This window comes from Chaetodon auriga, chromosome 19, assembly GCF_051107435.1.
Source record: "Chaetodon auriga isolate fChaAug3 chromosome 19, fChaAug3.hap1, whole genome shotgun sequence".
In the NCBI taxonomy this organism is placed as follows: domain Eukaryota; kingdom Metazoa; phylum Chordata; class Actinopteri; order Chaetodontiformes; family Chaetodontidae; genus Chaetodon; species Chaetodon auriga.
Window position 1 is genome coordinate 18738840 of NC_135092.1, and position 12890 is coordinate 18751729.

Genomic DNA, 12890 nt, shown 5'->3' on the forward strand with positions numbered 1-12890 from the left:
GACCCATCCAGTTTTCCATTATAACCTGTTTTATCTGCCACCACCAGCTCTCTCCTCAGGACAAATTTAATTTAACGGTCACTCAAATGAATTCCTGTTTCTCATGCTTTCATCCGTTTTATTTTCCAAATAGCAAAATTCTCACCTCAAATGCAGCGTTCATTAGAAATGGACAGACATCTTTATCAACTACTTCCTGGACAGCTATGTAGGATGGTGCGACTTGCAGTTATTAACCTTGTCCTGGTTTGGTTTTCTTTCTCTTCCTGCAGGACTTCCTCACAGACTTGATGATGTCCGAGGTGGACCGCTGTGGAGAGAACGAGCACCTCATCTTCAGAGAGAACACACTAGCCACGAAGGCCATAGAGGAATACCTCAAACTGGTGGGACAGAAGTACCTGCAGGACGCCCTCGGTGAGTGGACGGTGATCTTGACGTCCCTCTGGACATGTATTTGTCCATTTCTTCTGCTACAAGTTGAGCTTTCCTCTTTTTTCTGTTTTCATCTCTCTGCTGTGTCGTCCTCACATTCACCTCTAAACTCCTTCATTCACTCACTCATGGAAAATGTTTATTTGACTGCAGCATCAGTGAATTAAATGCGGTGGCTGTCGTACAATCAAGCAAAACACCAGCGCATTAGTCCGATCATTCTGACCGAGAGAGAACTGAAGCAACGGGATCTCAGTTGGAGGCTCACCGTGGACAACACAGTTCAGACTGTGACAGGAAATGTGTTTGGCTTTGACGCTGGTGTTGTTGAAATTCTAAACCACTTGCAGGATCAGCTTTATAGAGAGATTTTTCTGAGGTGACAGTTTGACCCCGTACTCCCACTTTTACAATGTTAGTCCAAGGTTAGACCGAGTGTGTTTGTCCGCCTGCAGCCCGAACAATAAGCACTCTGTATGCGACGTGTGCTTCTCCCCCTCCCTGATTCAGAAATGTACACAGCGGCAGTTTAATCTGCAAACGGCACACATCCTTCCTGGTACTCGTCACATCTCTCTCTGTATGCTGCTAATATTAATGCCCGTCCTGCGCTTTGGTGTCGTACTGTGCCTGCGTCTCTTTTTGGCTGCGTTTGCAATGAGAGATGCTGCCCGTGTCCGTGCATGTGTTTCTCAGGGTGGTTGCAGAGAAATACTGAGGGCTGATAAATTATGCATGTCTGTTTTTGGTGGAGTTTTTATTGTACAACATCTGGCTAAACTGTTAAAATCATTGAAACTGCAGCTCTGGCGATGGCCTCCCTTTACAGGCTGTTTGCTCGTTGAGATCATAGCAGTGATGGCATCTTTTATCCAAACGGAGATAACAAAGAGGGCATTGTTTGTCTGCCACCATTTTTGTGAGTTTAACCTTATTTAGCTTACAAGGACCTTCTGGATCTGTCCGTCAGTGTGTTTGTTGTCACAGGTCAAACCAGAGTGATCAAGGACAAACTCTCACCTGTGGCTTTGGCATCACATTCTTCCTCTGTCCCAGCTCAGCTCAGCAGTTTGCAACCAAATCAAATCACAGACAAAAAAAGTGCTGCCACAGTTCCCTTTGTCTCCCAGATAGATCTTCAAATTTCCTTAATTTCTTACGTTTTGTTCTGTTTGTTTCCCTCAGGTGAGTTCATCAAAGCTCTGTACGAGTCAGACGAGAACTGTGAGGTGGATCCGTCCAAGTGTTCCTCAGGTGACCTGCCAGAACACCAGAGTAACCTGAAGATGTGCTGCGAGCTGGCCTTCTGCAAAATCATCAACTCATACTGGTAATGTTCTATTTAAACGATATCCAGACTTCACCGTGATTAATGTCCGTTCTGCTTTATCACATGTGATAAAACACAAAGGAGAAGGAAGAATGAAGAGCACCCAAATCTCTTTATTTCACGTCTTGTCTCCTGGAAACAGACTTTCATTCGCAAGGATCTTAATTACAATTAAATAATGCTATCGAAGGGGCTTTTAATTAGGTTGCATCCCAGTTCTGTTGTCCAGAAGTCAGATATGTGAGTTTTTAAATGACCTCCAGAAAGGAGATTAAGACACATTTATCGAGCAGCAGTGCAGTGTAGGAATAACCTTTAAGAGCAGCTATAGGAACATTTATATGTATGTAAGGGTTCATAAATAAGAAGTAAAATATACTGAAATGGAAAGAAAAGAAGCAAAACTGGAGTTGCAAAGAATAAGAGAATTTCATAGTGCTTTGGTGAGTGCAGACGATAAAGACGTATGTAGAATGACTGCAATCAAATCTGCACCAGCTTCATTCTTGTTGTTTGCGCCCCTGACAAATGCAGAAGTAGTGTACAGTAACATCCTGCCAAATGTTCAGATCAAATGCAAATAACATGCTCGAAGTATCCTCCTCTGAATTATACATATCGCATCAGCTAACGTGTTATTATTCATCATCCCTTACTCTCGACAGCGTCTTTCCACGAGAACTGAAAGAGGTCTTCGCGTCGTGGCGGCAGGAATGCAGCAACCGGGGTCGGCCGGACATCAGCGAGCGTTTGATCAGCGCGTCCTTGTTCCTGCGGTTTCTCTGTCCGGCCATCATGTCCCCCTCACTTTTCAACTTGATGCAGGAGTATCCCGATGACCGCACGGCACGCACGCTCACGCTCATCGCTAAAGTCACCCAAAACCTGGCGAACTTCACCAAGTGAGTGGGTTTACTGTTGGATCAAGGCTCCACTTTCCCTTAACTACAGAATTGTGGATGTCTTTAAAATGAGGTTCCTGCTTTCCTCCTTATTCCTGTTTCCCTTTCCTGTCTCTATTCGTCATCAGATTTGGCAACAAGGAAGAGTACATGTCCTTCATGAACCAGTTCCTGGAGCACGAGTGGACCAACATGCAGCGCTTCCTGCTCGAAATCTCGAACCCTGAGACAATCTCCAACACGGCAGGCTTTGAGGGGTACATCGACCTCGGCAGGGAACTCTCCACCCTGCACTCCCTCCTCTCCGAGGTGGTGTCCCAGATGGACCAGGTACTGAAGAGGGCATACTGCATCAGCTGGCTTCAGCTTCAGTCAAATAAATAAGTTCACTCTCTCAAATCCACGTATTTGTGGATAATGTAAGAGCATTGTGGGTATGATAAGGATGCTGACATTATATTGAGACTTGCAGCAGGAATGATGGTCATTGATGGTAAGCTATGATAACGTAGCACAGCAAAGCCGCCACGTTTCACTGCAGGTTGCATTGTTCCATATTCTTCAAGTTATATAAGGAAATAGATTCTAGAGCTGATAACACAGGATTCAGCCGTTTAGGAGGAGGTCCAAAGGTCTTCAATGCATCATCACAAGCTGCAGGATTTGAATCATGCTTAGGCTGCATTAGGATGTTTATGGTACATCAATCAATAATTTATTATTGCATTACATAAACAGTGCACAAGGGGAGAGCACTGTGAAGCCTCAGAGGCTGGGCGAGGCATATTAATGGATTTACAAGGACATTTACATTAGCTCCGGTAGCAGATGGGAAGCTGGTAATAATTAGATAAAGGGCAAATTCTTTTTTTTTTTTTTTTTCCTTTTTTTTTGTAGAGCATCCAGCTCTCTGCAACCTCATCATTCAATAATTCAGAAATCACAGTGAGTCTGGTTGATAGTCCAGTCCATCAGACCGGCCAGCCTATTTCATTATTAAGCATGTTGCCTGAATAAGAGAGTTGATTGCATGGCAGAGGGAAAATGACTCGCTCTAAAAAATATGCTAATATCAAATTCAACAAAACAGCACGTAAAATAAATCCAATTAAAGCCTCGACTGAAGTGGTCCAGAGTAATATTTAATTTGGCTTAAGAAATAATTGTGTCTTTCTCTTCCCAGAGTGCAGCCTCCAAGCTGGGTCCTCTGCCCAGGATCCTGCGGGAGGTGAACACGGCTCTGTCCAACCCGTCCAGCGTCCAGATGACATCCGGACAGTCCTCGGAGCACATGGGCTCGCCTCCCGCTGAGGCAGGCTGCAGCATCTCCACCGGCCTGCAGAAGATGGTCATAGACAATGACCTTTCAGGGTAAGACATACTCAGGATATCTTCTAGTACAAATGCACCTAGTTCAATCATTCATGCAGATTTTGTATGTTGTTTTGAGTCTTGAACATAGAATTATGATTATTATATGCAGTATACAAAAACAGGGCTCTAATCTAAGACCCCATGCAACATTATGGGGTCTCAGAGATCAAGGTTATTATTTTCTTTTTGTCTACACTGGAAAGTTTATTTGCATGTGAATCAAAGCAGCAAAGAAAAGGTAACTGACAGCAAACAGGCAGAAAGTTGGTGCTGCTAATACTGCTAGTTGTTCCAACCATAAATATAACACACAGCATCCTCCTCTGCATGTTTAAAAAGCCTTTTTTAAGTCTTTGAAGTGCAGTAATTGATTCCATGAACCAAATAGCAGTTCTTATTTATCTAATGGAAAGAATAAAAAGTCTTACATCACTAAACAAACATAAAAAAAGGTCACTTTTTTGTCACCTTTGGAACAGCCACCATTAAATCCCAGATCTAGTGCCTCTGCAGTCTGCACACATACCTGTGTTTCTTTCCAGTATTTTTGTCATTTGCTCAGTCTCTGGCCATTACGCCACCCAACAGCGCCTTTGTGCTCCAGGCTTTACTGCCCACACCAGCAGCCAGCTCTTGGCATATTTGATGACGTGTCGGCTCTGGAAGTGATTTAGAGATATGCTAATTGCACAACAGGTCGGTTGTAAAGCCAACACTGGTACTTTACACCTGTTATTATTCAGTCAGCCGGAGTGTGTTCTCAAACCAGCGGTTCTGCTGAGTGTTAATGTTTGTCTGCTGAGGCCGTGACACAGCGAGAGTATCATCCCTGGCTTGTTCACATCAGCCGATGAAACCTCGTTTACTCTCCTGTGGATGAATACACACTCAGACAGCACCTTATCTCGCTCATCTCCCGTCTTCTTACTCTCAGGCAGAACAGAGGCAAGGTGACACTTAGGAAGATTAACATGAAGGACCAGCAAGAGGAGAGATATATGATTAATAGCCAGACAAACAGTGCCTCATAAATACCAGTAAACACAGCACGAGAACACAGGCGGGCAGATGAGATCATACTGTACATAACAGGAAGATGAGACGGCCGGTGAAACAGGAAGAGAGTCAGACAGCTGGTATCATTATGCTAATCAGAGGCCCAGGATCAATAGAATTAATTAAATGATGTCCCTATATGACCTGATGTCAGAGCCTAGCCTCTTTACTTTATCACAATAACTGTTTGTTCATATATCGATGTGTGTGTGTGTGTGTGTGTGTGTGTGTGTGTGTGTGTGTGTGTGTGTGTGTGTGTGTGTGTGATGCATCCTCATTAGCGAGCTCTGAGACTGAAACAGCATTCGAATGAGCTCACCTAATTGCTTCTCATCCACCAACCAGTGACATGAAAAGTCAGAGAAAGAAAAGCAGACAGTGGCAAGATTGAGGAAGGCAAGAAATCGAGCAGAATGACGAGGAGAAAGAAGTTAGGAGGGAAGGGTAATGGAAGAGAAGGGGAGAAGGACACAGGGAGAGGGAGGAGACGAGCGTGATGTGAATGATAGAGATTATTGGAAGATAAATCACGTCTGTCAAGGTAATCGTCTTCTGGCAATAAAGCCTCCATCTGCCGGCTGAAGGGAAGGAAGGAAGGGAAGGCGAGGAGACGAGGGACAAAGCAGTATTTATTATTATTATTATTATTTATTGCAGTATTTGCTAGTTTTATATTACCAAAATCTCAAATTGGTTTTGAGATGATACAGCTTTTGACGGAAGAGCATAACTATGAAAAGTCAGATTGCTGCTTCAGCCTCACTCGGTCTGGAATGACCGTTACCTTATGGTGGCTAACGTTAGCATATTCTGGGTGTATTTCTCTTCATAAAGCACGTTACTGATCCACTTTATTGGCTTTATGTTGACTTCTTCGCTTGTGCTACTGTTGCATTAGTTCCAACATCACTGTCTTATGGTGGCTAATGTTAGCTTTAGTGTTTAAGTCTCATCAGTTCATTGACTTTATGACTTTTGGCCACTTGTGCTGCTGTTATAAGAGCATTCACTAAATGACTCTATTATTATTAATATATCTGTTATTGCTGCATATGTTGGCAAGGACACTCCTGGAAAGTCTTTCTTGGTTAAATAAATGTTGAATAAAATGTATTATTTACCTTTCTTGTGGGTCCACGCTCGAGGTTATCAGTCGGTTTGGGACTGATCTTAATTGGCTGAGGTTTTAAATTCATGCCAGATTAATTTTTTTTTTCTTTAATCTCTTTCAGATTAGTTGACTTCACCAGGTTACCCTCCCCTACCCCAGAAAATAAGGACCTATTTTTTGTGACAAGGAGCTCAGGGATCCAGCCTTCCCCAGCACGGAGTTCAAGCTACTCTGAGACCAATGAACCTGACCTGGGCATGTCCAATGGCAGCAAGAGTCTGTCCATGGTGGACCTCCAGGACCCTCGCAGCCTGGAAGGTGGCCCAGGTCCCAGCTCCTCAGATGCCCTGGGTGAAGGTCCAGCCTGTGGTGGAGGCTGGTCGGCCAGAACCCCACAGGGGAACATCCCTGGAGGTCCCACCATGAGGAGGCAAGGTCAGACCCCCACCACCCTGGGCACAGAGAGCACCCCAGGCCGACCCGCCCAGCTTTTAGCCCCCCTGTCCTTCCAGAACCCAGTCTACCAGATGGCGGCCTGCTTGCCCGTGTCCCCTCGTGGAATGACCGACTCGGGCTCAGAGTGCCACAGCTCTGTCAGCTCCCATAGCAACAACGAGGACGGACCGGCGGGAGGGAAGCACGCCTTCTTGAACCACGGTGGAGGAGGAGGAGGAGGAGGAGGAGGAGGCGGTGGGAGCAGCGGGGACGAGTACACCAGGCGTTCAGGGGAGTTCAACCGCCGACAGCTGTCCCTCACAGAAACGCAGCACCAGCCCACCGTCCCCAGACAGAACAGCGCCGGCCCTCAGCGCAGAATAGACCAGCCTCCGCCTCAGAGCATCACCCGGGGCCGCACGCCGCCGAACCTGAACAGCGGACCCTACCCCCGGCCCTCCTCCGGCAACATGATGACATCATCCCCCGACTGGCCCGGCAGCGGCGCCCGATTACGACAGCAGTCCTCCTCCTCCAAAGGTGACAGTCCGGAGACCAAGCAGAGGGCCCAGCACAAACAGGTACGGGACTCAGACGAAGCCTCGACGAGCACACACATCTTTAACTCATGATAACTGAGGACGATATCCAGAACCAACTTTTGCTTTCACACGAAATTACAGATAGATCAGGTTCCTATTACAAAGCGCCAGTTTGTCTCGTAGCATGTTAAAAAAGGCTGTGGTGGGTGGACTCAGCACAGATACTCTGCACATTGTGCCCTAATGAACTACAGTCATTGTGCGTGTAATGACAGTAATTTGCATACAGGCAGCTCATCACTTCGCCACTGCTTTACTGGTCAAGATTAATGGGCTGAGAATGAGGGCGGTGGAGGCACAATTAGCATCTTATTAACCAGCGATACATGTGCTTGCACGCGCAAACAAGGCGACACACAACAGGCCGCATGGATGCGAACAGATCCAGTACGTTGCTGGGTTCAGTGTGTCGATGCAGCGTGTGCGTCAGTGCGTGTGGTCACTGTGGGAGGTGGTAAGCGTACGTTCATTACTGGCAGGTCAGGACTGGAGGCTGTAATTGAAAGCACTGCTCAGTGGGTGCCCTTGGTGACTGAAGGGGAAAGCATCTGCATATTAACCACAATGCTTTGCTCTTCTCTCTGTGGAATAGTCTATAGGATTGCCTTACGATTACTGATAGCACCAAACCCTGATTAAATTAGCATGTTAGAGGAAGTCAGCACACACATGTATTTAGTGTTGTTTTTTTGTTATGTGATTATTGTTACTTTTAAATGATTTTTTTTGGCTCTTCAGATGATAACGTCAGTCAGCTGCTTTGCCACTTTGGTCCAGACTGAAATATCTCAGCGACTGCCAGACGTATTATCATGAAATGTTACACTTGAATTGTCCCCAGAGGATGAATCTGAACTCCGTTTCTGATCCAGCAAGCTTTTTTTTAGCACCACCAGCAGGTCACAGTCGTCACTTGTACGGTGAAATAGCTCCACGTGGATCGACGTGACCCCCTGACTTTTCCTCTAGTGCCACCATGAGGTTGATTTGTGGTTTTGAGCAAAATGTCTTAACCACTGCTCAATGAACTGCCATTAAATTTGTGTTCTCATCAGGATGAACTGGAATGGTTTTTGCAATTCATCAGGTCAAAATTTTCATTTGTCCAATGCTTTGATTTACGATGACTTATATAATGACATTCCCATCAGCCTCAGCTGCACTTTGTGTTAAGTGCTAATGCTACATGCTAAGCTAAGATAGTGAACACAGCAGGTATTACACCTGTTAAACAGCAGGGTGTTAGCATTGCCACTGTTCCCATGCTGCTGTTAGCATATGGATCAAAGCACAGCTGTGTGTCAGAACACCCTTACAGAGCTGCTAGCTTGGCTGTAGACTCCTAGGACACATCCAAAGTCTCATATTTGATATTTCCTCAATCCTCGCTTGAACCGGAAGTCGTTCTGGTCTGCCATCTTTGAGCCCGACCCAAAGCTCTTATTTCTGGCCCAAGGATGAGTCGTGAGCGAGGATACACGAGAGCAGCCTTCACGGAAGTCTTTTACCGGCCAATATGCCCCCGTATTGGATCTCAGTTACTGATTGTACGCTGCAGCTGATCAGAGTGACGGATGACAGATTAAATTCAAGTATATCACTCCCATTTGTTGTCTGATTCGCCATCTAGTTGCAAATCTGTGTCAGCTGTACGTCTGAACAACAAAAGAACCGCAAACAGCTTCTTCATTTATGAGAAAGATTTTTCTTTTCACAATCTGTTATTTCCCCCATTAACTTTTATTATGGATACAATTAAAGTCAGAGAGTGTAGGAGAGTCTGTCAGACAGCAAGTAGCAGTTTTTACATCATTTGTCCTCCCATTCAGTCACAGGAGGCTGATGAGCATCGGAGATGCGAGTCACAGCATTTCAATTTCCCTGAAACAGTTAGCCTAATAGATGATTTCCACCATTCAAAACGCACCATAATCACATTCTGGGTTATTAGATAATGATTTCACATTCAGAATATCAATAAATACAGAGGCAAATAATGAATACATGCCAGAAATGCTTCCTGTGCCTCTGAGCAGGACACAGCATAAATACAGAGTACAGGTTGTTATTCATGTGCAGGTGTTTGTTGAACAGGTAACAGAGAAAACACAGCGCACACGTGTGCAGACCCAAATTCATCCAAAGTCTCTACAGCTGCTAAAGCCGACTGACAGCTGATCCAGCTGCGATCAGCTGTCAGTCGTCATCAGAAACAGGCGTCGCTTCAAGTGACACTTCAGAGGAAAAAGACTTCTCGTTTCTCCAGAAACATATTTCTGCCTTTCCTCTCTCCTGCCATGGTTTCCTTGCGTCGCTCCATGCATCCTTGGTGGGAGGATTCAAGGAAAGGATGCAAGAGAGGGAAAAGCTTGGATGCAATTAAGAGACTTTGGATGTGACCTTAGTCTTGTTCATAGAAGAAGCTGCAGCCCACAGTATGCGCTGCTTTCAGTGACCCGTGGTTAAGTAGTTTAATGTCGTGGGTGACACACAGGCTGCAGTTCAATAGATAGAATCCTGAATCTCCATAAAAAGTCTTAAAATCAAGTCAAGTGAGCTCATGAATTATCTTTCCTTTATTGTAAATTTGCCGTAGGTATTACATGAGCAGATGGTGCGTTTAAGGCTGATGGGTAAATTGTCAGTTAACAGTTAACTTAGTATTAGAGATGTTATTTAGCTGCAGACACGGCGTCTCTCATCTTTTCACTGTTGTTAGTTGTGACTGCAGGCTAGCCACGAGGTGTGAGTTATGCCGAAAGACTGTAACAGCAGCAACAAGTGGAGTGATGCTAATACATGCATCGTTTGCATGTGGCACACCCAACAGTCGACACTGAGCAGCTCTGTGTCACCACCCAAAACACAAAGGGCGAAGAGGCTGAAGGTGATTCACGTGGTTTCAGAATTGTATTTGTTGAGGCCTTAAAAAGACCTGAATTTGACTTTAAAAATAGTGCAAGAACGCTCTTCTATCAGAACCGCTGGATCTTGATTATGAATTAATTAGATTCATTGAATAGATCTCTATCTTAATTCAGTCTGTCTGGAGTGTAAATGAATTGTCGTCGGTCTCTAATGAGGCTGCTAAAACCAACAATGTAGTAAAGCTAGAATGCATTTTTCTCTGCAGGCTGCCGAAAACGTCCAATTCTCATCTTCTCTCATTCGATTTCGTCCATTTGCTGATATTCAGAGTCAGATATTTCAGCCTTTTCGAAAGCCCTTAATGCCGCAGAGTGTGTTCGACTATAAAAACATCCTACGTTTCCTCTCATGCTCTGTAACAGCCCACAGCCACTCTCTCCCCATCTGTCCATCAGATAACTGGCAGATAGAGACACACACACACTCCTTAATTGCTAGCATCTGCCTCCAGTCCGATTTCAGTTTCACTCGTTTGTCGTGTGACGCCGTGGGTGTACGCACTCACGCGTGTTCCGGTCGGTGCCTCGAAGTGTGTGCGCCGGTGTATGCGTGAAGACAGGAGTGTGTCTCCATTCCACCTGCTGCTTTCAGTCCGATCAGTTGGTGCATTTCAAGCTTATTTCTGTTGTTTCTGTGCTGTTATTGCAACCTGCCTCCCCCTTCCCCTCCCTGTCACTTGCACTCAGCTCATGAGTGTGTGTGTGTGTGTGTGTGTCTGTGTGTGTGTGTGTGTGTTGTGTTGGTTTTACTAGGCCCCCTCCCCAGTGAACCCCAGTGCGCTGGACCGCACAGCAGCCTGGCTTTTGAATATGAATGTGCAGTATTTAGACCATGAGGGGATGGAGCCCGAGTCACTGAGAAACAGAGAGGATCTGACTCAGGTGGAGAAGGTAACCTGCCTCCGCATCCAACTTTTGACCTTTACCAACCCCTCCTTTCACAAACCACCTCAACCTTCAGCCCTGATACTCCCACTTAACTATCCTTCCTTTCTTTACCTCTCATTAGTTCCCACATTCACCTCCCTTCTTAAGACACCCTTTCCACACTTAATGATCTGCTCTATTTATTCCCATTGTGCCCTTACCTTTCCCCTAAGCCTGCGGTCCCTTAGACATACCCAGATTGCTTCTCACGGTCATAATATGTGCATTTATAACATGAAATTGAGGTAAATAGGATGTGCTGTGCATCCGTCTGGCTCTGCATGCGACCCCATAATACCTCGACCTCCCATTTTTCCTGAAATTGGCTTTTCAGTGATGTTCAGGCTGTTTTTTTTCTGGGATTTTGCCATGTTTCCGCAGCCAGCGGTGAGCTCGGCCGTGGCCATCAACCGTAGTCATAGCAGTAATGGCAGTCTGTGTATTATTACAGATTACAAAATAATTGTGAGGCTAAATATAGCGCACAAGAATTTCAGCGTGGTTGTCGGCAGGTGCCGGTATTGAATGTCAGGACAACCAGATTTATTTTCATTATCGATTCATCTGCTGATTACTTTCTCTATGAATCTATAAAATGTCAGGAAATAATGAAAAGTGCCCGTCATTGTTTCCTGAAGCCTTAAGTGATGTATTCAGATGCCTCAGCCTGTTCTTTGTAACGCCTTAACTTGGGGGCAGCTGACTAGCTTCAGCATGAAATCTTGAATTTTATCAATAGTAACGATATAAAGGTTTCATCCATTCACTGCTACGTTAAAACGTCTGAGAGTTGGACTTCAATGGCAGGGCTTTTCTTTCAGCATCTCCGGCAAATGCCGATGACGTTAGCCTTAGATCAGATGCTTTAATCGGGTATTTTTACATTTTAAATACACGTGTGCAGTGTGTCTTTGGCCTACGTTCAGCCCATTAAATGTCATTTAGCAAAGAAGCAGAAATAACAATAACGGTTATTTTGAAAAATGCAGCTGTGGCTCGTGTCGTGGGAACATTTCAGAAACTGTCTAGAACTGCTTGTAACATGAAAGTGGCTCTGCAGGTCCATGATACTGAGAAAGCTCTTAACAGTTAATAAAAGCTAAAAATATAGAAACCATCGTATAGAAATAACCTTTTAGTTTGCAGTGAGTCTGGGTCGTCAGCAGTATTGGATTTTGTAGTTTTAACCTTCTCGTCCCTCCACCTCTAAAGTCTCTCCCTCACAAGCTTCCCCCCCTTTCTTACCATCTTTGGAATGAACCTTATAGCCCAAAGCAGGGGTGTGTGTGTGTGTGTGTGTGTGTGTGTGTGTGTGTGTGTGCGCGTGTGCGTGTGTGCGTGCATGCAGTACATCCACACAGACATGCTGGTGTTTGTGTGCGCTTGCAACTGCTGTGTGTGAGAGACAGAAAGAGGCTTTTCTGCTGATTCCTCTGCCTACATTCCTGCCACTCTTCTCAGCAACCTTTACAACTGTTCACCCTCAGCTTCAGCTCCGTGCTTTGATTGGCTGCCACTTTTTTTTTTTTTTTTTCATCCATAATGAATACAAACCTGTCATCCTAACATAGCTCGTACTTTATGGAAGCCAGCAGCCCGGGCGAGGGAGAGCAACCAAAGAAGGCAATAACTTCAGTCCTAACAAAGAAGCCGCAGCCGCCTTAAAATAGCAGAGCAGCAACAAGAGAAGGGTTGGAAAACAGTACATCCTCCACCGCAGCTGAGACACAGGCTGCAGCTAATGGCCCATGCAGCCTGAACAATACAAGGCCCCACAGTAGTCGTCTGCAT

At 45.3% G+C, this 12890-nt stretch overlaps 1 protein-coding gene across 11 annotated transcripts in view; it reads left to right on the top strand.

Annotated features, from left to right (window-relative positions):
* The window catches only part of LOC143338142 (disabled homolog 2-interacting protein-like), a 146383-nt gene that overhangs the window by 124895 nt on the left and 8598 nt on the right, over positions 1-12890 (top strand). For 10 of the 11 annotated variants that reach the window (XM_076758323.1, XM_076758324.1, XM_076758329.1 and 7 more), the window contains 7 exons: positions 273-417; positions 1621-1765; positions 2431-2667; positions 2796-2997; positions 3851-4038; positions 6330-7224; positions 10926-11063. In XM_076758323.1, the coding sequence (XP_076614438.1) occupies positions 273-417; positions 1621-1765; positions 2431-2667; positions 2796-2997; positions 3851-4038; positions 6330-7224; positions 10926-11063 (1950 nt within the window). The remainder of the gene's footprint in view (positions 1-272; positions 418-1620; positions 1766-2430; positions 2668-2795; positions 2998-3850; positions 4039-6329; positions 7225-10925; positions 11064-12890) is intronic. The other variant, XM_076758325.1, reaches the window with a different exon arrangement.